Below are 27,104 nucleotides of genomic sequence, written 5' to 3' on the forward strand. Positions count from 1 at the left end.
AAGGCACAGATGATGGCGCACTTTAAATCTTATAACAGTAAATGTTTTAAATGAAAATACTTGAAGCTTGGTTGCATTAAAGATAACTTTAATAACTGTATGACGTGGTTCCATAAAAAGACACAAGTTAGTCTAAACACTAAACACTGTGCACAAAGAAAAACTGAGAAATTGTTAAAATTGGCTCCTAAAATAAAAATCAAGGAAGTAACTAATATATCCACAAGCAGCACTGTTAAACAGCATAAATAAATACTTTGGTGTGCAAAGGAGCTTAAACAGTTGCCCAATCTTTGTTGGACGCTGTATTTTGGTAGTTGGGCAGCAGGTTCACCATCTGCTGGTTCTTCAGTCCGATTTTCTCCTTTGCTCTGAAAACACAAAGTCACGTTATGCACATCAACTACAAAGCTACGAGTCTAAAACACCCATGCATTATTATTCATAAATCTGATTGTCAATCAGAACATAAATCAACAGCTTTTCTGATAACTGATTATATGTTTTAGTCAGTTTAAGCAAAAATACTAAATGTGCTGTGTTGGGGAAAAAAAGTCTCTCAATCTGTACTTACTATAGATACAATAACAGAGATATGACGGGATTTAAAGGGGCTTAATTTTCTTACTGCACTAACTACTCACTTTTCTGGGAACTCAATGTCGTCGATGGTATCGGGCAGCGGTACGCCTCTGGTCTCAGGGAGCAGCAGCACCAAACCTCCAGCCAGGAAAGCCAGAAACCCTACACAACACAATTCAATAATGCATTTAAGCTTTGATAGTCACATTTATCTGACTTTTACTCTCAGAAAACCCACCAAAGATGATGAGTGGCAGCTCCAGCCAGATCACAGCCAGTCTGTAGAGCAGGAATGGAGCCACAATGCCTCCAACATCACACAGAGTGGAACAAACAGACACTCCCAGGTTCCTAAAGACATAAAAACAGCATTTCTTTTAATCTACTAAAATAAAGTATATTTACTTTTTAAACTTTTGATGCGAAGACATGTTTGAAAGGCTAAATATCCACAGTTACATTAGTTATCTACATACAAATACAAAAACAGCTGGATTTGGACAGGTTCTGAAACTGTGACATAAAAGAAAAGGATAAAAGTTCATATTTTGATCAGTTTCACACTTATATTACCAGGTACAGCTTCAAACGGATTTGGCAGCAGTCTAAGCTTTCTGTGAGCACAGTTCTATCAATAGTGATTTGTGATGTTCTTTTGTTATACTGTACACAGAATTTACTGTTGTTTACTGATTACCTTAGTTGATGTATAAATTATACCTGTTCATCCCAAACACAATACATTTTCTGTATTATACCTGACAAACGTCGGGTAGAGCTCAGTGTTAACAAACACCACCATCTCAAAGGTCATCGTGATCCCCAATCGGCCGATGCATGCCACTGCCGTCTTAAACCAAAACATGCCTGCAAGAACAGACAGAACCATTAAAAGAAAACTTGGAAATCAACGTTCAAGAGCACCAAATAAAATCACTCACTGTCAGGAATAAAGGCAGTGATGAAACAGGAGACTCCAGCTACAAAATTGGCCGTGGCGAAGGGGAGGCGTCGGCCGATGCGCTCAATGGTGAACAGGATGAGGAAGGCGGCAGGAAACTCCACCAAGCCAGAGATGAGGAAGTCGATATAGACATTTCCTCCCAGAATGCCCAGCCTCATGATCAAACCCTGGTAGACGACAGCACTGGTGAACCTGGGAGAAAAAACATCTCATTAACTTCGAATCTTTATCCTAAATTCCATCCATCCATTTTCTTCCGCTTATCTGGAGCCAGGTCGCGGGGGCAGCGCAGCCCAAGCAGAGAAGCCCAGACCTACCTCTCCCCAGCCACCTCCTCCAGCTTATCCGGGGGAACACCAAGGCGTTCCCAGGCCAGCCGAGAGATATAATCTCTCCAGCGTGTCCTGGGTCTGCCCCGGGGCCTCCTCCCAGTGGGACATGCCCGGAAAACCTTGCCCAGGAGGTGCCCAGGGGGGCATCCTTGTCAGATGCCCGAACCACCTCAGCTGGCTCCTTTCGATGTGGAGGAGCAGTGGCTCTACTCTGAGCCCCTCCCGAATGGCCGAACTTCTCACCCTATCTCTAAGGGAGAGGCCAGCCACCCTTCGGAGGAAGCCCATTTCCGCCACTTGTATTCGTGATCTCGTTCTTTTGGTCACTGCCCACAGCTCGTGGCCATAGGGGCACAGCTCAACCGGTAAATTGAGAGCTTCGCTTTTACACTCAGCTCTCCGTGAATCGCTACATTATCGTGGTGGAGAGGTTTGTCTGTCCAAGGGATCCCAGGGGCTATGTTGTCTGGGGGCTTTTGCCCCCTGGTAGGGTTTCCCATGGCAAATTGGTCCTGGGTGAGGGACCAGACAAAGAGCGATTCAGAAGACCCTTGTGAGGAAAACATCAAGGGAACAGTTTACCCTGCCCGGGATAGGGTTACAGGGGCCTGGGGAGGGTGCCCAAGGCCAAGCGTCTTGTGGCCGGGCCTTAGTCCATGGGGCCTGACCGGGCACAGCCCGAAAAAGGGACATGGGCCCATCTTCCTGCAGTCCCACCACCCGCAGGAGACACACGTAGGGGTCTGGTGCAATGTGCGTCAGGCGGAGGTCCTGGCGGACCGATTCCCGGCTACCAAGACTGGCAATTGGGAGACTTTATCCTAAATAGATTTTTTTTTTTTTTTGATAAAGAAGAGTCATTTATAATAACAGTTGTGTCCTGCTTTAATTGAATCCTTACCAGTTATAGCTGAGGATAAAAGTGTGTTTTCGCATGTTTGGCGTTCTGATCAGGTCCATGAAGGAAGCGGTGGTTGAGTCTGCGTTATCATCTTTCAGGGTCTGCAGGATCATTTATATAACATCACATAGTAAAAGTATTTCTGGTTGTTTTTATGCCTTAGCTTCAGCCTGTTTTACTATGTTTCTCTATGAAAAAAAATCTCACAAAAAATAATGCAGTCTAATCCAATCCAGATCGTGTCTTTTTCATGGAAGGCTTGAAACCGCTTATTGCACCTTTTAAAACAGCATGGCTTCAAAGTAGAAGAGTTCAGCTACTGAACTGGCTTGCCTGGAGTCCAGACCTTTCACCAACCAAAAACATCTCGTGTATCATGACATGAAAAACACAACAAGCAAGACCCAGAACTGTTGAGGAGCTTCATCAGACACAAATGGGACAACATTTCTCTCTCCAAAGTCCACAAACTGGTATTTTCAGTTCTCACACATTTACAGGAATGTAAATCTATTTCTATTTCCTAAAATGTAAGTTTTATCTCACTTAATAAGTCACAATGAATTAGACTTCAAATTGTCATGTTATATGCTGATAGATTTTGATTCCAGGTAACAGATGCAGAGATTTTGTGTCCAATGGCTACCTCGATGTTGGAAAGAGTCATCTTGTTTTCTTTGGCTATGTCCTCTGTGATCTTCACTGCTTTGGAGTTTTGGTTTTGAGAGAGAAGCCATCTCGGAGACTCTGGGATGAACCTGGAAATGTAAAATGTCAACAACAAATCTGTTGTTAAATACAAAACTATTTAAAGGTACAAATTCTTTCTTTTTTTTAATTGATAATGACAAATTACCAGTAGGTGCGTGTATTTTTTCACTAAGACAAAGAGATTTTTGGGTTTTATTTTAAGGTTTAATGGGTCGTACAAAGAAAGAACAGGCAAAACAGACAACCCACGTAAGGGTAGCATCTGATAAAATATAGTGCTAAAGGTGCACAGGTTGACATAGCGGCAAAAAACTAAAGGTAATAATATCTTTTCTCCACAGTACCTCTGGTGTAATATACCCTCATTGGCTCTACAAAAGAAAACATTTATTCTAAACCTGCATTTAAAATGTATTAATATGTATATAATAACTGGATAATGTTTTTTTTAGCATAAGTGAGAAGACTACTCACTTTTATAAAACATTTGGAAATGACTACAAGACACAGATTTCTAACATTTTAAAATCACCTACATGTCACTGAAATTGGCTACAGCCCAAATAAATATGTTAAATAAAAGTTGAAAGATGGGTTAATAAAACTTCATTCATACTGCTGTATGTGGTTGTGGTGACTCTTACCAGTAGTAGGACAGGAACAGGATGTAGGGGATGGTGATGACGACCTGCAGCCAGCGCCAGTCTGTTATATAGTAGGCGAGCAGAGGGAGGATGAGGATGCCGATACTGAAGAACATCTGGTAAATTACTCCGACTGTACGTCTGAACTCCACGCCCACGATCTCTGTGACTGAGATGAATAGAGGAAGGTGTGTGTTGGAGTCAAATTGTTAAATGTTGTCACTGTTTTACTTAAATTTGTAAGTCTTAGTTCAAGCAGCAGGATCAAAGACATGCCTTTGTCTCTGACCACCTCTCCAGCCTGTTGGACGGTGGGGGACGCACGCACGCACGCGCACACACACACACACACACACACACACACACACACACACACACACACACACACACACACACACACACACACACCCTTTTGTAACCATAGGGGGGTTTACTATGGGAGGTGCTTGTGTGTACTGTAACTGTTTTCAATAAAAGGCGTTCAGCTCCAAAACCCTGGTTCTGACCAGTCTCCCTTGCTAGCAAGTAAAAGCTGTTCAGGGAATGACTATCCTTGATTGACTGTGGTGAAAAGCAAAGGTAAAGGTTATAAGGTGGTCTTACTCAGCACATATCCAACTACCCAGCCTCCTTTCACTCCAAACCCATAGAGAGTCCTGAAAACCAGTAAAGATATGTAGTTTGGAGCCACGGCCACCAGGATCCCTGCAACCCCATTCAGCAAGTTGGATATGAGGAAGCTCATTTTCCTGCCAAACCTGAAGTCAGACATCAACAATCATCACATTGCTGTAAGTCCGTCTCACATAATGTCAATTATTTGGTCATGTAAGTGCTAAAAACAACAAGAAAAAAATATAAATAGATAGTAATTTAATGTATTTTGAGTCAATTTTCAATCACTGTCACAATCATAGCCTAACCTGTCAGCCAGGTAGCCAATGGCAATACTTCCAACCAGGAACCCCACGTTCAGAGTGGCCTGAAACATGTCCACCAACCATGCATCCGAGCACACCAGGTCAAACTGGGAAAACACAAAGTGAAAAATGTCCTGAATCTGTCAAAACAAATTGTATGGCATGCTGCCCATGTTTTTGTTCATTTTATGAACAACACAAAATTACCATATTAGTCATTAATAAATCTTTGCTTGGGATATGGACATATTTAGGTTTTACCAAAGTAGTCAGATTCTCTGAGCAACACAGTTCTCTTTTTATTTATGTATTTATTTATGTGTACACACACACACACACACACACACACACACACACACACACACACACACACACACACGTGTACAAAAACAAATTCCCTCTCGCCCCTGCGGGCGGTCAATCCTTCAAGCTCGGGTCCTCTACCAGAGGCCTGGGGGCTTGAGAGGCTTGCGCAGTATCTCAGCTGTATCTGAGCTCTTAGCTGGACAGAGATCTCCGATGTCGTTCCTGGGATCTGCTGGAGCCACTGGTAGGATTTCTGGATATCAGCCACCTTCTCTATCTGCCGGTGGTACATACCGTGCAGGGGCCTGTCCTTCCATGATGGTTCCTCCTCTTCCTCGTCATTCTAGGGTTTCTGTTGCCTGAGGTATTCACTGAGCACGCTGTCAGTTGGGGTCATCTTCCTGATGTATTCCTGGATGTTTTCTGCGTCCTCCTGGTCTGGGGTACTGACACTCATTAGTCCCCAGCCTCCTTCCTTCCACTTAGTGTACAGCCTCAGGGTGCATGACTTGGGGTGAAACCCTCCATGCATGGTCAGGGGTTTCCTGATGTTGATGTCAGTGGCTTCTATCTCCTCCTTTGGCCCACTTATTATCCCAGCAGGGTAGCTGATCACGGGCAGGGCGTAGGTGCTGATAGCCCGGATCATGTTCTTACCATTCAGCTGACTCCTCAGGACTTGCCTGACCCTCTGCAGGAAGTTGGTGGTTGCAGCTTTCCTAGCGGCCTCTTCATGGTTCCCATTCATCTGTGGAATCCCCAGGTACTTGTAACTGTCCTCTATGTCTGCAATGTTGCCTTCTAGTACTTTGTTATCATCCAACTACATTTCTCCAGTCCGACTGACATTCCAATGTCCAGAGGTGTGGACTCGAGTCACATGACTTGGACTCGAGTCAGACTCGAGTCATTAATTTTATGACTTTAGACTTGACTTGAAAAAATGTTCTAAGACTTGTGACTTGACTTGAACTTTTACACCAATGACTTGGGACTTGAATTGGACTTGAACCGGTTTACTTGAAAAGACTTGATATTTTACCCCAAATATAAAATTTAACATGCATATTATATAGAGATTGAAAATGTGACGTCATTCACGGGTAGAACCGCAAAGGATTCTGGGAACTCGTGGCAAGCGGTACTAGCGCACGCAGGCTTTCAATTGAAATCAGTCACACAGCGATAAAAAGAAACACAAAAATGTCAAGAAGCTGTTGTATTATTAACTACAATAGCCGGTCGCATGACAGCCACGGGAAGCCGACGGGTAAAGAGATCGGTTGTTATCGGATTACGTCGTTGAAGAGAAATTGTTCGAGCCATGTTTCCGAAGTAACAAAGACGCGACGGATGGCCTGGATTGCAGCCATTCAAAGATCAAATATAACGTCCTAGAACACTCCAGCTCACAGGTTAGTCTGCTCCAAGCATTTACACAAAGGTCAGTCTGCTGTTGTAGTTAATGCGTCATTTTCATAACATAATTGGTGATATAGGTTACAAGCAAGTCTGGCGCTGAACAGAAATGGTCGCGCTATGCTCCTTTATTTATTGTGCATAAATAGTGAATTGTCCTGACACAATATTGCGTTTCGCTTCTGTTATTATGGTACATTGACAAAAACATATACTTTTATTCACAGAATAAAACAGTTGTTTTGTATCACTAATTGTCCAGTGCGATTACAGCATACAATATTATTGTCACTGCTACATTTCTGTAACGCGTACCAGAAATTATTTCTACTACTAATTAATTACCGTTAAGCTCAAAGGTTATATTAATAAACGGTTAACGAATGTGTATTTATGACGACGATTTGTGAGACTGGTAAACTTATGATACGTACGATGGTCTTTACTTTCTACACGGTGCATTTCAAGGTCCTGTACCCATCCGTCGGTAAACTGTACCTGGGCTTGTTGCAGTGACCGGAAGTTACTAAACTTCACGAGTGTATGCACTCACAAGAACCGTATAATTATAAATATGCATATAAATATGCTACGATGAGATAGCTGACTTCATCTAACTAGCAAATGTTGTCCAGGCTACGTTGGTGATGCAGTTTTTTTAATGTATATGATATTTTTGTCATGCGATTTTAAAGCCGGTGTTGTGCCAAAAAGTGATTGTCTGCCAAAAAGTGATTTCCAGTGTTTCTGTGTATTTTTTATGTGTAATATCTTTACGTATGTTCGTAAATAGACTTCGGTGAACAGGGGATACAAAGGGGTTACATAAAGAATTAAAAAATTATCTGTTTTTTAAGTATCTTTACAACTTGTACTTACATTATAACCAATCCGGTCCTTTATCCCCACTTAAAATATTTTTACAGAACTATTGTAATATTTGCTGCCATTTCTGCTGTGCTCTTGGCCAACTTACTCTTACAAAATACATTTTTAATGTTAATGAGATTTTTTTTACTGCATAAATAAAGGTTATATAAAAGTCGCTGCCAAAAACTGATTGCGGCTTGTATCTTGCTACACGAATGTTGTTTGTGGCTCAAGATGACTTTATGTCATCCATAAGGGATGCATTTGACATATGTTTAACATATTATAGCCCAACAAGTTACTTATAGCACTTTAAATATGAGCAATCGCTTTTTGGCAAATACCGGAAATCAGTTTTTGGCAGACAATCACTTTTTGGCACAACACCGGTCCTACAACCGCATCCAAGAATAACATGCAGCTTATCTCAGAACTGTCGGTGAAAATTATTCTTGGAGCTAGGTTTAATTGAGCTGCATTTTAAAGAGGTGCAATTTCACAATTTGTGTATATTTTCTAAGTTCACTATTTTGTCATGTGTTGAGAAAAACACAGATTTAAAAATTACATGGTCTAATATTTACATTTAGCATAACTGCAACATTATTTTTTCGTTTGTTTTTTTTAAAGACTCGAAAGGACTTGAAATTCAAAATTTCAGACTTGTGACTTGACTCGGACTTTTACACCAGTGACTTGAGACTCGACTCTGACTTGCCTGACATTACTTGAGACTTGAGGATAAAGACTTGAGACTTACTTGAGACTTGCAAAACAATGACTTGGTCCCACCTCTGCCAATGTCATTGCTGTATATTCTGGGGGTGTGGATCAGTAAAACAATGCCTCATTCATTCTTGGCATATAGCTTGATGTCATCCATGTACAGGAGATGGCTGACAACTGTATCGGTATCCGTAGCCAGTCTTGTTAATGATCTCAGGGGTTCAGGCCTGTGCAGAACAGCAGTGGGAACAGAGCATCTCCTTGGTAGATCCCGCACCATCCCTTGATGGTGACTTGTGCTATGGGCTTGAAGTTGGCCTCTAGTGTTGCCCCCTGAGAGCCTTCCTTTGATCTTGTATAGATCTAGGCATCCCAGGATCCAGGATCCAGGCCTTCTCGTAATCAATCCAGGTCTTCTCATAACCAATTAGTGGATTCCCATTCATTTCCTATACTGGTCCCATAGGTCATACATATATATATATGCATAACAATTTTATTACAGGAAAAGTAGAACACTTACAATGATTGCTGTAAAATGTTATCTGCACATACAAGATAGATGGATATGTATATATATACCCACTTTTTCCCTTCACACATTAAAATCTATTAAATAGAAAAGCCTGAACATTTTTCTGTAAAATCTTTGAGCACCCAATTAAAAAACACTTCACATTGCCAGAGAATGCTTTCTGAATGATATATAGTTACATTTCATTATAATGCAAAAATAAAGCATGCAGAATCTTTTTAAGAAATTCTTTCTCAAAAATAAAGAAAATGCAATTTTCATTCAACTTTCATGTTGGATTGAGCAAATATGACAAGCTGCCCCACAAAAGCAACAATAGCAGTAGACTTAATCTAAATTTTACCAATTATAAATCAATAAAATAACTAAAAAAAAACAAAATAAATATATTTAAATATAGACAAATATAAATATCTTTATCAGCGTGGGACTTTACAGGTTGGCTTGAATTGTTTTTGCATATTTTAATTAGCCAACACAGACCTTTTTTGCATTTGCCCCAAATTACAGTTCCAGGCTTTTACCTTTAATATTATTTGAGATATTCATGTTCAGACACTGCCGCAGATTTCAAGGTGCAAAAGAAGCAAAAAATTATTTTAAGTCGAGACTGAATGACCCCTTTTTTAAAAAACAAATCATTATTTCTGTTTTCTATATTCCAAGCTGCGTCATGTTGTTGAATTCAGTTTTTTTACTCAAAAAATATTTTGTCTATGTTTTGTTTTTTGGTCTGTGTGTGTTGGCTGTGACCTCTTGTTCCCCACCTCAGTAACAAAAGACCGTCTTCCCTCGTAGTCGTACTCCCAGCCATGTTTGCAGCTGATTGTGGGAGTTCTGCTGAGGTCCTCCAGCTCCTGTTTGTCACAGGTGAGCTCAGTGGCATTCCAGTCCACCTCGTACTGCTCACAGCTGCTCTGCTGACCAGAGCTGTTGTCCAGAGGTACTGTGAGCCTGCGACTCTCTGCCAGGTTCCAACCGCATGCCTCTCTCCTCTCCACCACTGCAGGGTCTCGACACCAGTGATCAGGGGTGAAACCCTGGAAGACTATCCCGACATACACACCTGCCCATGGCATGGACACCATACACAGCAGGATGAAGATACGCTTCTGGCAGCGGCCAAACTTCCCAGCTTCTTCTAAGATATCATCAAAAGTGGTCATGATTGTAGAAGGGTTTCTTTACTTTAACCAGCTGCAAAAAACACTCAGCCGGAGTCTAATTTGTATGCTGAGCTTCCCTCTGCAGAGTGCCCATTGAAATGCACATGCACTGGGTTTTTAAACAGCACAAGAAGGAGCAAAGGTCCATAGAAATGCGTTGGTACTGCACCGCCTGTTCCCATAGAGCATTAAAAGACGTTTGCTATCCAATTTACTGACATCAGAGCCCAGCAGAACGTCTGCTTTGGGGATTAATTTACATAAATTCATCAGCGTGGACACATTGGCCTGGACGGTGACACAGTGATGATGTTTAATCAGTTAACATTTAAGAGGTACTTCATTGGAATCTGTTAGACATTAAGAACTGAGAAAGATAAGATCAGCTGAAAGAAAGTTGAGTTTCTTGAGTCTTTTCAGACAAGTCTAAAGAACTTGGACTGACACTAAACGTGCCTTAAAGTTAAGTCAGTCAAGTTAAGCCTGAATCTTGACTTAACAGGATCAAGATTTAATCTTCAAGACAAGCTCGTGTGTTGCTGGAAATCCTTTTGAAGACAGATCAAACTAAGACTCAAGTCTTAACTAGTGTGAAATCATTTTTAAGCAACTTGAAGCCCGAGACAGGATCAAGTTATTGAAAACAAGAGCAAAGGATTCTCCCCCCCACCCAAAATTCTCCTACCACATTGTACCTGAAATATTTTAATATTTGCATAGGTTTTAGTCTCAGCTTCTTTGAGACAAATTTTAAAGACCTAAGACCTATTCTTGGATAAAACCTCATTTTACCCAAGAATAGATGTTAGGAAGTCTCATTCAAGACAAGTTCATTTCATTCAACGTTCAAGGCTCATTCTTCTTTCATACGGTAAGTCAGTCCAGACAAGATGAGATGACAAAAATAAGTTTCAAATTATTGAGCACAAGCCAGATGTCAGGACGTCTTCAGGTCAAATCTCAAGTTCGTCCAAATAAGAACTTAATTGCAATGTTGCCAAAGATGACTTTTAAATAATTTCTTTCTTTTAGAAATTTTGTCAGACATAAAATGAGATTACACCACAAAAGTAATAAACAGCAGATCTCTTATTTATTCAAATAATGCATTATTTTACATATTTTTTATTTTAAATAGGAAAACAGGCAAAGAGCTGAAAACATCAAACATAACCTTACATCAACTAAAACATAATGATGATATCCCATCGTACCAAATCATTGAAGAAAGTTTCTTGTGCTTTTTTTTCCCTCTTTTTTCAGTTGGTTTGTGTGCTGCTTGATGTCAGTCTCACATACTAAATTTGTTTCATCATACCCAAATGTTTCCACGACTGTGGACAAAAACAAACAAACAAAAAAAGCACAAGAATGTCCAGTAATAACTTCAAGAAAGAGATGGTTCAGTACAGTACCATGCAGATGAGCCACGGGAACTTTGGTGCAAAGCAGAAACAAATTTAATGCAACAATGAACAAATAACTTCACAAACTTTACCTCCTGCTACTCTGAAATGAGGAGTGCTACAATGTTGAGACTCGGGAGAGATGACTACAAAGTGCCAAACACAGACACTTTCAATTCACCTCTCAGACTAACAGGGTCAGGATTCTGGTAAAAAAACTTTAAGAAGAACAGCTCAAGTTCATATAGCAAAACCACACGCTGAATGAACGAACACGTAAAAGGAAAGTTTATAAAAAGTCTTCGTTACAATCATATTTTATGATAAATACTGATCATAAATATTTCACCTGTTACCAATGTCATTGTCATGTTTCTGGAAACCTGACCATGTGCCGTGTACTCTCATTCTTTAAGCTGTTAAAGGTAGATACACTTGCACTGTTCAGAATTTCAGATCAGTAGCACAATAATATGATTATATGATAAGAGAGTTTATTAAGAGAGTTTTAAAATGTCAAAAGCTGCTTTGGAAATGTTCAGTTTGTAATCAGAGAGAAACAGAAAAAGTAAAAGGAGGAGTGCGATCTGTTTCTACTCTTTGCTATCACAACACTCCTCGAACCCCTTTCTGTGAAACACTGAAGTTTACAGTGCAAATGACAATTATTTTATTAAATGCTGTTTCTCGTTATTTTATCAGTATTTTTTGGGCACGTGGCATCGTACAAAAACGCGCTTAACAATTATGTGTACAAAGCTTTAGAAATACCCTGAATGGCAAATCTTTGTTATTGAGGTTTTAGCAACAAACTCACATTTGAATACTGAGAAAACACAAATATTAATCTACACCAGCAATGCAACGGCAACTAATGTGATGAATATACGATCAAGGGCACGTTTTTTTATGGTAGTAAATGTCTGGCTATGGATCAACAAATGCACTGCAAAGTGATTTAATTAAGCTCAGGATTGTTCACCTCCTTTCCCCAGTTGGAGAAAATGAGAAGTTATTACTGATGTACAGAGATAAAGATTTATGCTACCAAGGCCTGCAGCTCACCCCTTCCTGGTTATATAAGCAGCAACACAGTTTTCAGATATATTTTTTGTTCCAATTACAAGGCTGAAACTCAAAACTTATTATTGCCAGTGAAAGCAAACAGTTGTTTATAGTAGAGGAGTCAAAACCAAAGAATAGTACAGATTATTTTAATTAAAAAATCGTTTTAGCTTTAAATGTGCCTCCCTGTTAGCAGTAATTAGGCTAAATCTTTAGACTTGATGTCTTCAGGGAGTTTGCAAAGTTTTAAACTGACATTTCAGTCAATTTGACCAACCAACCAAATCTGATTAATTAGTGGAAACCTACCAAATAGACTTTCAGTTTGTTTGTTTGTTTGTTTTTTAAACGATTTTCAAAAAGTCCACCTTCCTTTATGAGGGTGTGCTACTTTTCTCTAAACCAATTAACTGGAAAAAATTGAGCTATTTTATTGGTTTTCAGCTGCTCTGCACATCAGAAAGAAGAGTGAAGTGAAAACAGAATAATCCAACCTAATTGTTTTTTGTGATGATCATGTGTCCATAAAATCACCGTATTTGAGGTGTGTTTGTTTTGTAAAATCACCCGGTCTGAGCTCTAACTGTTGTAGAAAAATCAATCTCAATCACGCTGTGTTTACACTGTGCAAGCTTACAGATTTAATTACTCTCATGTGGAAATATGGCATAAAGTAGGTTTCCATTATTACTGACATCCTCTGTGAAAAAGCAAAACAGCCTGCATTTTAGTTTCACTACCATCTTTTGCATCATGCATTTGGCTGAACAGGGCGGATTTCAGCACTACGAAAAGTTGGCTTCACTTTTCACGCAGCAATCAGATCTGAGTACAACAACCGAGCCTGTAAAGTACAAGAGCACACGAGCATGAAAAGGGAAAAAAAAAAAAATCGATTTCCCTACATTAGTGCCAAGGGTGGCAGTAGAAATATGGCTTTAACAGGACGGGAGGGGACCAAATCAATCCAAAGGAACGCCTCCAGTTTCACTTTCAACTTTCTTCAACCATCCATTCATACTTAAGGCCATCTCCATTTTCACACAGAACAGAGAAACAAACGTAATCAGCTCGGACGAGCCGTTAAATAATCACCAAAACAAACGTGTGAACAATTCACCGGTGAAGACTAAACGAAACGTCCATATTATAGAACATTATCATCTATTTACAACGTCTCTGATCAAATCAAGACAATCAAAGAAATTCAATCCGTTGCTGGACATGATTCATAGATGAAAATGCAAAGTAAATTCATCAGTATGAAGGCATCGTGCTTTCTTTTCGAGGGCAAAGAAGGGGAAAACAGGTCTGCTATAAAAGCAACTGTAAACAGCACGAAAACAAACTGGTGTCTTCATTCCCTTTTTAGAAAGAAGCTGGCACCTTCACTGCCTAAGCTATGGGAATAAATATCATGACAGTTTTTTCATAAAGTACCTGCGGGCCAATGGAGAGCAAAGAAACAACTCCAAACAGGAAAAAAAAAAGTCCACAAGCAGACACACAGCCAGTGTTAGTACCATTAATCAAGGTAGGAAAACAGCTTCAGTTCAAAACACCAGAAGAAAATAGAAGATACATATATAACTTAATTTTCATTCACATCTTATCATGCCTCATTTCAGTGATGATATCAGATTTTCCCTTCTTGTAATGATAGTGTTGTGGTATCATTGTTTACTGTTTGGTGCATATGGTTATGGTGACATGTCTAGTTGACACATCAAGCTGGAAATCACATTAGAAAGAAGCTTTGTGTGCTCCCAGAGTCGATTTTAAGAGCTGGCCTGTTCGTTCTTCATCAGACAAATGTGGCAAGGCTGAAGTATCGGGATTATGAAAGACAATATGGTGGAGTTCAAAAGAACCTTAAGAACACTTTAAATGAGCTGTCAAATAAAAATTATATGTGGACGGTGAACTGGACTGAGTCGGTGTAAGCCGAATGAAGGTGCAGCCCAATAAAAATATATCCCTAAAGAAAGGAAAGGTTTCTGTCTTCGGTGTGTTGTTGGCATTTCACTGTTGCTATTATGGAGACATTCACTGAGAGAGAAGAGTTCGGATTGGATGGAGAGAACCAGGAAGGACAGAGTGACATCACACCCTGAGGAGGTCCTCGTCACTGTCGTCTTCTTCCCGTTTCTTGTTCGCTGCCGTGTTGTTACCGTGGTTAAGGCCAGAAGAGCGAGGTTTGCTGCTCTTCCTTTTCCTATCTGACTCGTCCAGGAGGCCCACCAGGTCCTCGTCGCTCTCCTCCTGAAATGAAAGACTTCTGTGAGCTTTTGAGAGCAATGGGTGCAATCATTGCTACCATGAACGACTGAGAGGATACCAGAGAAAAAGACAAAGAACTGACTTGCAAGAAGGCGCTGCGATGAGCCGTAGAGTGCTTAGCGAGTCCTGACGATTTTATCACACGTACCCCGGGGACACTCAGCACCTCGTCCTCGCTGTCGTCATCCTGATCGTCCAGCGAGAACGACCGCAGACCCTCTGTATTCACAGGCTTGGTCGTGATGTGACCGTTGCTTTGGTTATTCTTGCCACGGTGCAAAGACGATGAAGATGTGGGAGGAGCATCGATCTCCTCCATCAGCCATTCCATCTCCTCCTCTCCTCCTTCTTCATCTGTGCTGACCTGAGTATTTAAAAGGCACAAACAATAAGATGCATATTAAGTTTTTACTCATCTACATGGTTGTTTAAAAAAAGCTTCACTAGAGTATCTGATTTGTAGCATGCTATGGCGTTTTGAATATTCGCTAAGCTATAAAAATAACCTTAGTGTTTAATCATTAGTGATGTAACATGTAATCCTTAAGTTGTCCTTTTTTTATTTATTAATATGATTACTTTATCACTTTATATTATTACCTTAAGAAAAACTTAAGTCCAAGTTCAGGTACAGCTAGAATATGACACGGCTACCACAGCTTCATACAGCCATTTCAAAGTGGGCGTGGCTGCACCAGTGAATACTCAGATGTCTTTGCTGAAACTGGAATAGTGTATTCTCGCACAAATTTAGTTGTAAACGCAGACTCGACTCCGCTGGTTACCAACTGGTTGTACTCTGGTTAGATTTCTATATAAAACCAAAGTTGCCACAAAAATAAAGCTGCTTTGTCATTTGGCAATTTGTATTTAAATCCATGTCCTGCAGCTGCTTCATTTGTGCAGGCATTTGTTAATTTTTCTTCTGGCTGGACTCTGACTCTTTAAGGAGTTGATGTGAATTTCTGAGTATGTAGACAGCAACAGATTTGTGATTTTCGCTGATTTATCACCGTTTATCATTGTCAGAGTCCAGGCATTTGCTAGCTTTCCCCCATTCAATCACAAGCAGATAGCCTTGATGCACCAACGTTGCTTTGAATGCAGAAACTAACTGCGAGTGGTAGCACAACTGGTCCCCATCTTTGAAGCAACCATTTCAAAGGCAACAAGACTGACAGTTAATTGCTCCAAGTTGAACTCATTTGGGTTGTGCTGCTTTCTCCAGCCATTATTAGCCTAGGAGTGGCTGCAGCATAACATGTTCCTTCTCTAGTTACAAGTTACAGAAACCCTTTAAATAACATGAGGGATCATGTTGGAGTCGGAGTTTTGAATTATTTTGTTTGTTTTGTTTTATTGTGCCATTTGTTATTTTGGCCTTGGCTTCACCCTGAGCAGCAGCTTTATTCCCTGTCAGTGCCAGTAACCCACTCGTGACTCTTCCTTGCGTTATGCTTTCTGATCTTTAGACCGGGGAAAATACAAAGTAACTTTGAAACTCGTTCATTCATTAGCTCAACCAACCTTGGAATATTTATAGGAGACTTGGTTTCCTCTCCTACAACAACCAGCGATCTTCTGCCTCACCAGTTCCCTGGACACAGACAGGTGAGATTATGAAAGAGGCTTTCATACAAAATATATATTTTTAAAAATATATATATATATTTATATGTACCAAAAATGGATACTCATGGTCTCACCTCCTCTCTCTCTTGTGCAGCAGAAGCCCCATCAGACACACAATTAGAACCACCAACAGGAGGCTCAGCACCACCCCCATTGCTTGGCTCCGCCTAGACAGAGACGGAGTGTCTTCACCGTCATCATTTATCTGCCTGTCAACAGTCCTGAAATTCAATCCAGAGAGGAGACTTCAACATATTTATCTAGTGTTTTGTGCTCTTGGGATTAAAGTCAGATTGTAAAAAAAAAAAAAAAAAAAAAAAAAAGGACTCACATCAGATCGCACACAGCGTTTGTGTGCCACACAAACAGATACTGGCAATTGTCCGTCTCCAGCATAAACTCCGGGATGCCGACACCTGCTGACGGGTTACAGTGAAACCTTATTGTGGATGAAACCGTTTTGTTCTTCACGCGGCCACACTCTGACTCAGAAGGCACTATCACATCCACATTTCCTCCTGATGGAAAAACAAAAACATGTTAAGATGCTGTGACCTCCAAATGGAAGGACTCACGCTAAAATGAAATGGCACTTTGTTTCTTATGCAGGTGTGGGTTTTTTGTTTTTTTTTTGCACTGATGTCATTGTCAATCACATGCTTTGCAAAGGGTTTTGAATGATAGATCAAAATCCTCTTCTGTTTACCTTTTATGTAGTACTTGGCTTTGTTGGATGAGCCAATCTTGCGGCCGTAGGTGTCATTCGGTTTCACCTGGCAGATGTTGGCACCAAGACATTTAGGCAGGGATTTATTGGTGATACCAGACAACTGGATGTGGTAGATGTAGCGGTCGCCGTTGTTACGAATGTCTCCAGACGCCTGATGGTGGCTAAAAGGCAGAAAAAAACCCAAATGAAACTTTTATGACAGAAAGAATTTTAGAAGTGCGTTTTTTTGCTTGCTGATTGAAACTGAAATTTATATGAGGTGAAGTGTAATGAGTGGATGACACAGGTGAACTCTGTTACCTGAAGTAGAGTGCTCCCAGACTGAAGCTGACTCCAGTTTTAGGAACCTTTATGGTTCCATTTACCATCTGTACCTCCGTTGGTTTCACTGCACAAGCTTCCAGAGTCTCCCAGCCTATCAAGAACTCACATGAACCCTCATCAACCCTGCACAGACAAGAGAATATAGGATATTCAAATAAGAATAAAGCATAACAGGTCTACTTTAAGATGCAGAGGACCAGTTCAAATAACAAAATAACAAAAACAAAACAAGGGCACTGAGACTTGTGGGAAAAAAGACAAATGAAACACAAGTTAAAATTGTTTTAAAATAGGCAATGTAAACACAACTTTTATGTGAATATACACAGAGATACAGATCAGGAAAAACAACGTGACAATTTAACAGGAAACATTTGTTGCATTAATTTCAGACAATGTGATGCAACTGAACAACATTTAGTCTGCTGAGAAATGTTATGTTACTCAATTAACTAAAACTAAAGTTTATGAAATAAAGCAAGAAAAAAAAGAAAAAATAGCTAAAAAAATTTGCTATAATCTTAAAACAAATAAACAGGATAATAAATGATTCAAAGTTTAAACATTCTGTTAATTTGATACAGTAATTTAATACCAATGTTGTATTAAATGAATTAATCAAATTTCTACTGAAGGGAAACATTAAAAAAATCTCTAAAAGAGGTTTTGTTACCTGATAACTTTGGGGTGTCCCACTGTGGAGCCGCAGCTCAGCTGGATTATGGTCTTGGCTTTCTGGCGTTTAGGGCATAATTCATCTCCTGCTGAATAGTTCACAAAAATCTTCCCACCTGTAGAGGAAGGGAAATCTCTTGAGACTGTCGGGATAAAGTTCTCTAACATCAAAAACACTCCTGTGAGAGAAGAAAACAAGACCTAAAGGCAAACAAATGTCTAATCAGTGATCCTTGCTTACACATTTAACTCTTAGTCTACACTGTTTTCAGTTTATTTTTTATAATAATGGTAGTAAAAAACATTTATATAAAATATCCTTTACACAAACTGACACCAAATAAATGTAAAGTATTTGCAATGGTTTGCACACCACTGGACTCCATTTTCTGCGTGTAAACTCGGCCCAGGACTTCGGTTTTTCCTGCTGCTGTGCGGCGGCATACGGCTGCATCTTCAGGACAGCCTGGCAGCCCACCATGGATACCCTGACACAGGTTGATGAAATACCTGAAGCCACAGAAACAAAGATGCCAAATTTTAAAGAGTGAGGAATCATAAGACCACAGCATGAGTTTAGAAATTATTTTTAAGAAAGGGCTAATGCATCTTATATGAGGCATATGCATTGCTAAATATAAATAGATCTAATAAATAGTGAAAAGTTGGAAAAGCATCAAAAGTGTGTGCAGAATGACTGCCGAGCTCCAGAATCGAACTGTGGATTTACTGCCTTCGATTAAGGAATCAAAACCACACTTACGAATCTCCTTTGTAGCTGAACTTCCACGGCTCAGTGAGGGAGGAAAGTGCTCGGAGGTCAAAGGTCTTATGCTGGCTGACGAGCTTACACTCCATCTTCCTTGGGGTACAAACTGCATTGGTGCGCCACTGGAAAGTGACTGTACAACCTGCTGTCTCTGAGAGCAGCTCTGGAGAACCACTTCCTACAGAATGGTCGCATGTAAACAATATGGAGGACTGATGCTTAGCCGAGGCTGGGAGAGAGAGAGGGAAATAAAAAGAAAAACAAAAGATTTTCAGTTTTGGAAGTGAAGACAACACAGCATTAGGATAAGTATGTTAAACTATCAGGAAGGAGTTAATGCCTTTATTTAGACAGAAGAAGAAGACAACGAGAAGCCCACCCCCATCCTAAGTTGCCCAAAAATGAGCATTTACAGCTTGATAAAAAAAATTGTTTTGTTTTCCTCATTCATAACAGGTGTAAGGACTGGGACTTTAGTTTTACCCTTTATAATAAACTGGTTCAGGTGTGTTGTTAAGGGCAGCTCTCCTCTGGCCTCACCTCCAATAATTTCGAGTTTAAACAGGTATCATCAAAGAGGCGACATCCATCTTTTATATACAGTTCTTAGTTTTGTATTTTTTCCCACGTCAACATGAAGCCACAATTGATTATAAGTCATTTCTCTAAAAGTAAACAAACTAAATCTGACTGCTAAAACACATAAAAATGTTTTCGCCATGCATGAAGAAAGAAAGAGTTTAATCTTTTCACAAGTGCATCTAAGCATTGCTCTAATCAGAAATATTGCACCTATACAAAATTTATCATTACTTTCCTTCATGTGTGTTGCACTGCTGACACAACACAAGATTAGCTATTCTGTAAAACTTTTATCTGTGCTTTGGACCACTGATAGTGACAACTGCAGTTAGAAGTTAAAATAAAAAAAATACCAACGTTAAAGTTCATATTTTATAGTAGCCATCATATTTTTTTGTGTGCTTATTTTCTTATTACCCAGCTTTCGTGCTGCCATGTCCCAGCTTATGTCTAAAAGAAACAAACCTCTCACATCAACTCCTCAAAATACTCAGCAACTGAAGGAAGGAAGCTGGACTACCCACAGAGAACACATGCAAACGCAGGGAGAACATGCAGGGAAAACTTCCTTAATTTGTTTCTTCTGATAAATGCTGCTATTTGCAAGCTGCGGTGACCAATAAAAATGCTGTTCAGTCATTTTTCTTAAATAAATACTAATATCATTATTGCGAATTTGTATGACATATTGTGTATATTTTGAGGCTGTGAACAATAAAACGTCATTTTCTTTCAGTTTTTTCTTTTGAAGCATTTTTCCCATTAACATCATACCTTGTTTTTGAGCTAGCTATAAGAGTTTTACTAATTACAGAAGACTTTACCTAGTGCGCAGGGATATCCTCCACCATACTGCATCAGCACAGCCTGCTCTTCGTGTTTGAAGTCCATTGTCATGGCTTTACTGATGCCAAATGATAACCCCAACTTGTCTGAACCAGAAACGTGGCACACTGCACTCTGCTCACAGGCCGGTACTTCCACTGAGCCGCAGACTTTGATGTGATACGTACCCGAGTTCCCGTTTACCTAGACATACACACAGAGCTCTGACCTTCCTATGCTTCTAAACAAAGAATATTTCTGTTACAGTGAAACTTTTGAATCAAATAGACTTCCTTTGGTTAGAAAGTGTTCAGTATATCATCAGCTCACCTGGACTTCCTTGGAGAGGTTTGACAGGTCAAATGTAAACTGGAGCTGAGAGTCAGTAAGCTGGCAGCCGCTGATGTTAGTGGCATCTGAACAGACTATCGGGGTTGCCCACTCAAAGAAATAGACGCAGCCCTGCAGCCTCAGCATTTGCGGAGAGCCCTGTTCAGAGATAGAAAGTAGTTAAAAAATAACCAGGATAAAGAGAACAGGCAAAAAGTAAATACTCTTATTATATAGCTCTGCTGACCAGCTCGAGGCCTCTCCGGCAGGTAAAGACAATGGTTGAAGTGTAGTTCTGTAGAGGGTCCAAAGCACACTTTGTTGAGCTGTTGTAGGTGATGGATACCTCCCTTGTTAATTTGTTGAGCTCTGGACCACGGGTGGTGCGACCAATTTCCTTCAAGAGACAATAATGAAAATTATTATTTTATTAACATTAAGTCCTTGTGATGTCACTGCCTTGGTAAGGCAGATCAAAGCAATTAAACTTTTTTTTTTTTTTTTTAAATAGTGTAAAGGACAGCATTTGTCAAAGAACTCACCACAGGTGGTCCGTCATTTGGATCCATGCAGACAGCGGCTCCAGGTGGGCAGTTGACCCCAGGGATGGGGTTTAGAGGCTGGCAGATGTTGACGTAGAAGTCTGGGTTATCCGGGTCAATGTCATCATCTATTCTCAAAGGAGGAACATGCAGACTGTTAAGGACTGACACAGTGCATATTGTTGTACAGGGACTCGTCATTTTAACTCAAAATGATGCAACTCTGCTATATCTATAGGTGTGAGAGGTGAACCTGTGTCTCACTGACCTGTTGCTGTGTAGTATCCGCTGACATGAATCAGAGGAGTCAGGTCTATGAGAGCAGAGCCGTTCTGGACTGAACAAGTTACCTTTTTATTAAAGGAAAAGCAGAAAAGAAAAATCCCTTTTTAGAGCACAAAACTGTACTGCAAGTCATGAGCCATCAAACAATTACAACTTTAGAGTCCAGGAGTTCAACCATGTTTATTTTCTAATGTTACCAAACTTTTAGAGACTACACAAAAGCTTCAGGGACATCTGCTTATCATTGGACATTCCCCGCTCCTTTGATGACTAAGAAGCTGACTTCAGGTGACCTGTCTGCCTCTGTTAACTTAAGTTTGCTTCTCTCTGGGAAATTATGTGCCATATTAGGAAAGAGCACACCCTGTTTTCCAACTGAACTGCAGTATGTCAAAACAGCTTTTCAACATAAAGGAAGCACTGCAACAACAGGCTGTATTGACTGTATGCAGTCTTTCTGTCTAAACAATTTTCTCCCTCATCTGTGCAGTGAACAGTAAGCAGCTGGTTATATCACAGCAAACACAAACACGCTATAATCATTTATGATTTTTCATCAGCTGTGAGGCTGTAGCTCAGGCCGTAGAGTAGGTCGTCTACTAATCTGAAGGTTGGGGTCTGCATGTGTGCAGGTAGTGACACCAAGGTTCATTCTGTTGCATCCATTGGTGTGCTAATTGTTAGCTAGAAAGCACTTAAGGTGCTTGTATGAATGGGTGAATGAGACAAGCGCTTTGAGTACTCATGGGAGCTGGAGTAGTTTTTATACAGCACTTTTCTACTTAATTTACTACAAGGGAAAACACTAACTTTATTTATTTTTAAATCTTATTACAAAAGTACATTCCTTTTCCACCTGTGATGGACTGGTGAGTCTTCTCTCACACAAACATACTTACAGGCTGCTCACAAACCAACGGTGTGTGGAAAGCGAAGAAGTGCGTGCACGTTTCAGTGTTTGAGCCAATCAGCACTGGCTCTGAGGGGGCTGCGCTCATGCTAGCTGGCCTGCACAAACACAAAACATTCAAACAAACAAACAACATTCACTCGTTTATTCTAAATAAATATATTAAAATCACCAAGGTTGCATTAAAAAGGCGTTTAACAAATCTGTAAATACTTGTAGTGAGTTTACTCTTATTTAAAAGATGAAGCACTACTTCATCAATAAAGCTCTCACACTAGCTTTTCCATCACTACCAGATTCTGAAATAAAGGATTAATTCAAGTTAGTTTTATATTTAGGAAAATTGGAGGAAACAAATGACACACAGTATCACGATGTATACAGGTATGAATTTTCTCTTAAGGGGCACTTTAAATCTCAGTTTGCTATTCCTGAACAACGCAGGTTTGAGAAAATGTGATTCCTGAGAATGCTCTATGCTTGACGTAGTTATAGATGAAAATTAAGATGCAAATGGAGGAAAATGTACCTGCAGATGAAGCTGATGACGGTGCTGTGGGTGAGGCTACGGTTTGCAGGGCATGGACTTCCTTCTTCATAGGTGAGCTCCAGAACATGGTCCTTGTATGAGAGCTTATTGCTCACCTTACCACCACTGACCACATCACTGCCTTCCTTAATGCACACAGCTATAACACATATTCATGGAGATCATTCAGAAAGCTTTAAATGTAAAACACAAAAATATAAATATTCCATAGATCTGTTCTACCAGCTGGAAATCTGCAGAACGCTCAAAGTTTTTTGGGAAATATTTATATTTCTTAGCGAGTGAGTGATCAAATTCAGCTCAGACTCTGGGATTCATTTTTATTATTACTTTTTAATTAATAGTATTTTTTTCAGGACTGCAAATATATCCCATTGTTGAGCATTCGAACCATGACCTTACTGCACTTGTATTGCCACATATTATTCTCTCCCACTGTGTATCTGATGCTGATTAAACATTCTTAGCATAGCCATCATAAGTTACAAATCCAGACCATTTTTTAACTCTCTGGTAAGCGAGCGGTCAATAATTTGAGAGAACCTGGAAATTCAAGTGTCTGGGTTTCAGTCGTTGCTTGTGTTGCAGACAAACAGTTATGACGTTCTTGGCGTTTCATAAAGTTTCTGAATATCTATCAAGACTAAACAGTAACCAGATTAAAGTTGAAGGAAGCAATCTCTCCTAACTACAGAGGCACTTTGTTTTCTTTATAAAGCAACTGACTGGTTAAAAGCAGAACCGATTGCCTGAAAGTGACTCCTGTATACAGTCTGATTCAATGATGACATAACAGAGACCTCTGATCGTCTCAGTGACTGAAGAGAAATGATCTGCTAGACTTCCATCGACATGATTGCACAACAGAGTCAAATTTATCTGCTGCGCCAAATTGTATAATATTCAACTGAGAGAGGCCCTAGACCAGAGAAATATGTGAAGCAGCATACCAAATAAAAGCTACCACCACTGCTGATTTTTCACAATTCATAGAATTAAAATAATCCAAGTATACTTCTCAACTTGGTAGATCTTTCATTTTTTGTAATGAGAAATTGGCTAATATAATCCAGAAATGTGGTGCGGCTAAATTAACAACTCGCCGATTGCAGTGACGTACCAGTGTCAGGGCTGCAACCAGTGTTGGCCACAGATCCACAGATGTTCATGCGGAACACCATCTTCTGGTCCTTATGATGGTGCACAGTGTAACCCTCATCCTTCTTCAAGGGGTTCAGGTCAAATAAATGACCTATGGAAGATGTCATGGTTTAGCACTGCGGCTATTTAGAAATAGATATTTAACTTGTGCACATCTTTACACACTCTTAAGAGAATACCAGAGATCAGCAGACATAAAGAGGAATAAAAAGGGAAAGCAGATGCTTTTTGAGAACTTAAATTTAAATGCATATTACCATAACATTCTCCTTTTATTACTCCAGCAGGTATATCAAAATAAACAAAGATGATATGAGGAGAAAGTGTGTGTTTCTGACCTGTAGCAGGGTTGGTGACTCTGCAGTTGTCATGCTGGACACTATTTAGAGGGCAGGCAGCAGCTGTTTTCCACATGAAGGTGTACACACAGTCTTCAATGTCAGAGATCAGAGTAGGCCGAGAGTTCTATGTGGGGCATATAAATACATGTTTTTTATTTTTTTTTATATTTTAAAATAACTCAAATTTGGACCCTACGGGGGAAAAGCAGTGAGCCTCTTCTACATGGATCCTACATTCCACCTCACGTGTGGTTTAGAAAGCCATTTGATGCTCAACAAACTGTTTACTGCATGTTTTACAGCCTGACTGCCATCAAACATTTTAGCTGACCATCTTTTGAGTACAGTTCTTACCACTTTGTTTTTGTCACACTGGAAGCGGATGATACTGATCCTGTTGCGGCTTCCATTTGAACAAGCCTGGCCGCTGGTGTACTGCAGCATTAGGACATTTCCGTCCCACGTAGGACCAGAATGGACCTGACCCAGACTCCAATATTCATCTCCAACCTTCAGGCATGACGCTGCAGTGGAGGGACACTTCCATGGGTCTGTAGCAAGGAGAAGGATTTTCAGTGGATTTCAAGACATAGAAATTTGGGCCAGAATTATATTTAAACTCTAAACCAGAGGTAGATGTAATGACATTACTGTATCCTTTACACCAACCTTTCTGCTTCACCAGCGACCTACAGACGTTAATGTAATACTGTTTATTCGTGTCCCCAGTGGGAAGTTCCGCCTCCCAGTTCCCAGAGTCCATAGCCAGAGGTGAGAGGTCGTACGAGCGACCCTGATCATCACTGACAAGAGAAAAGGAAAAAAGGAGAAAATTCTGGACTGTGGTCCTTTCTGTAAATGATAATTAAATTCTACTAAGTTACACAAACTACATACACTATAAGAAAAAAAGAAGTCCGTGTGTTGGAGTCAAATTGTTAAATGTTGTCATTGTGTTACTTAAATTTGTAAGTCTTAGTTCAAACTGTAGGATCAAAGATGTTCCTTTGTCACCTCTCCAGCCAGTTTGTTGCTGGGGGAGGCTGAAGTGTTTTATTGTAGGCATCTATGTGAGGGTTCTGTTTGTTGCTTAGTAATCTTCCTGCTTTTATGATCCTTTTGGTGAGCAGGAGGTCACAAACACACACCCCCAAACACAAACACATACACTCTCACACACACACTCTCACACACAGCCTTATCTTTTAGAACATAAAATTGGAAGGCAATAATGACACGAGGACGACTTACTTGTAAGAGCAGCTGGTGGTCTTGACTGGGACACAGGCCAGTGCAGTGGGCCAGTTGAACAAATAGGTGCAGTCTGGAGTCTCCCTAATATACTCCGGTTCTCCCTGAAAAAGTGAAGTAGCATTAGACACAATTGCTTAAGAGCTTAGAAGACCTCTGTGTGTCGTGAAAAATAACGGCCCAACATTATGTGTTAAAAAAAAAAAAAAAAAAAGGAATCAGAGAGATGTTAATTTTTTTTTTTATTTCGTATACATCTTGTTTATATTTTTTATCTATTCAGAGATCAATTCTGCAACTAACAGTAATGTGTGCAGAAGGCAGGCCCTGAAACACAGTGGTCATTTATGTGGAGACAAACCACAGGATGATTCTTTCAACCACAAATCTCCAAGTGCAAAACTGTCACTCAGTCACCAGTCAGTCTTACAGATATCTGATCTGTTGCTCTCTGTTAACAACCCCTTCAAAGCTACATAGGAGGAGCAGAATTTCTGTGTGTGTTAAACTTACAGGATTCCTGTCAGGGTTGCAGGAGAAGTAGATATTGGTAGACCTCTCATAAACTTTATGGCAGATCTCTCCACTGGTGTAGTTCAGGATGATCTGGTCTCCAACATAAGTTAGCACCTGGTTTGCCATTCCTGTGTTCACACGAGCGAAAATTTAAAAACACGAGTACTGTAAAAATGACAGAGTTTCTTATACAGTGTAATGTTTAATCTGTCTTTTCATACCTGCGATCTTATGTTTTCCTCCGGCAACTTGGCAGGAGGAGACAGTTTCACCTTCTGTCTTTTTGTGGGTGCAAACATCTTTTTGGAGTCCGCCGCAAATTGAAAGATAGTAAGTGTACTTGGCAGCATTTAGGAAGTAATCTCTACCCTTCAGAGAGCTCAGATCAAATTCATAGCCACTCTTAGGGTCACGAACTCGACAGTCAGTACCTATGAGGGAAAGTTCGGATAATTTATTGTCCATTTCCATGGTGGATCAAATGCTAAAATGTACAGATTTTGTCTCTATGTTTAACCTTAAGGAACAGTTTCTGTCCACTGTCACAGACGTTTTTACCTTGTGACTTCCTGATAGGGCAGGCCTCGGACGTCCGCCAGATGAAGACATATTCACAACCATCTATACGGTCAAACATGGGAGAGCCCTTGAAGTAATTACAAATGGACACAAATAATCAAAATTTAGATTAAAAGAAATTGCTACTGGAGTTGAACATGCAACATTTAAAAGACAAAAATGAATTTTTATTTGTGATTTGCCTAAAACAGACAAGACCAGAAAAAGCTACAAAAGGTATTCAGAGATTAATTCAGTACACATCTCAAACAAATAAAATGAAGGTATGCCTCTAT

General features: G+C 40.0%; 2 protein-coding genes across 3 annotated transcripts in view; both read right to left on the reverse strand.

Moving 5' to 3' along the window:
* Nucleotides 1-122: 122 nt before the first annotated feature.
* On the reverse strand, nt 123-10,135 carry LOC309688775 (solute carrier family 22 member 2-like). The gene is made up of 11 exons (XM_082504726.1): nt 9,678-10,135; nt 5,058-5,161; nt 4,738-4,892; nt 4,135-4,303; nt 3,426-3,537; nt 2,780-2,880; nt 1,524-1,738; nt 1,341-1,449; nt 821-933; nt 645-744; nt 123-371 (listed from the first exon to the last, which is right to left on the reverse strand). The coding sequence occupies exons 1-11, from the start codon at nt 10,074-10,076 to the stop codon at nt 275-277; spliced, it is 1,674 nt and encodes a 557-aa protein (XP_082360852.1). The 5' UTR covers nt 10,077-10,135; the 3' UTR covers nt 123-274.
* A 3,893-nt stretch (nt 10,136-14,028) lies between these two features.
* igf2r (insulin-like growth factor 2 receptor) overlaps nt 14,029-27,104 on the reverse strand; it is a 45,972-nt gene continuing 32,896 nt past the window's right edge. The window contains exons 26-50 of one of the 2 annotated variants that reach the window (XM_082506680.1): nt 26,809-26,896; nt 26,472-26,681; nt 26,248-26,378; nt 25,735-25,838; nt 25,153-25,286; nt 24,838-25,034; nt 24,481-24,607; nt 24,102-24,233; nt 22,961-23,120; nt 22,421-22,529; nt 21,505-21,586; nt 21,237-21,364; nt 20,942-21,091; nt 20,695-20,853; nt 20,364-20,568; nt 18,952-19,186; nt 18,562-18,698; nt 18,187-18,304; nt 17,490-17,636; nt 17,166-17,350; nt 16,791-16,977; nt 16,534-16,680; nt 16,355-16,424; nt 14,976-15,191; nt 14,029-14,809 (exon numbers count right to left, since the gene is read on the reverse strand). In XM_082506680.1, the coding sequence (XP_082362806.1) occupies nt 14,651-14,809; nt 14,976-15,191; nt 16,355-16,424; nt 16,534-16,680; nt 16,791-16,977; nt 17,166-17,350; nt 17,490-17,636; nt 18,187-18,304; nt 18,562-18,698; nt 18,952-19,186; nt 20,364-20,568; nt 20,695-20,853; nt 20,942-21,091; nt 21,237-21,364; nt 21,505-21,586; nt 22,421-22,529; nt 22,961-23,120; nt 24,102-24,233; nt 24,481-24,607; nt 24,838-25,034; nt 25,153-25,286; nt 25,735-25,838; nt 26,248-26,378; nt 26,472-26,681; nt 26,809-26,896 (3,717 nt within the window). In that variant the 3' untranslated portion in view covers nt 14,029-14,650. Of the gene's footprint in view, nt 14,810-14,909; nt 15,192-16,354; nt 16,425-16,533; nt 16,681-16,790; nt 16,978-17,165; nt 17,351-17,489; nt 17,637-18,186; nt 18,305-18,561; nt 18,699-18,951; nt 19,187-20,363; nt 20,569-20,694; nt 20,854-20,941; nt 21,092-21,236; nt 21,365-21,504; nt 21,587-22,420; nt 22,530-22,960; nt 23,121-24,101; nt 24,234-24,480; nt 24,608-24,837; nt 25,035-25,152; nt 25,287-25,734; nt 25,839-26,247; nt 26,379-26,471; nt 26,682-26,808; nt 26,897-27,104 lie in introns of both variants that reach the window. The other variant, XM_082506679.1, reaches the window with a different exon arrangement.

Source organism: Aulonocara stuartgranti, assembly GCF_965226115.1.
Source record: "Aulonocara stuartgranti genome assembly, chromosome: 15".
Classification (NCBI taxonomy): domain Eukaryota; kingdom Metazoa; phylum Chordata; class Actinopteri; order Cichliformes; family Cichlidae; genus Aulonocara; species Aulonocara stuartgranti.

Excerpts from the sequence above, each read along its gene's own strand:
- LOC309688775 (XM_082504726.1), bottom strand. The coding sequence starts at position 10,076 with ATGACCACTTTTGATGATATCTTAGAAGAAGCTGGGAAGTTTGGCCGC. Across the intron at positions 1,739-2,779 it reads TTTATCCTCAGCTATAACTG|GTTCACCAGTGCTGTCGTCT; the intron begins GTAAGGATTCAA and ends TTTTTCTCCCAG. Across the intron at positions 934-1,340 it reads CTCTACCCGACGTTTGTCAG|GAACCTGGGAGTGTCTGTTT; the intron begins GTATAATACAGA and ends TTATGTCTTTAG.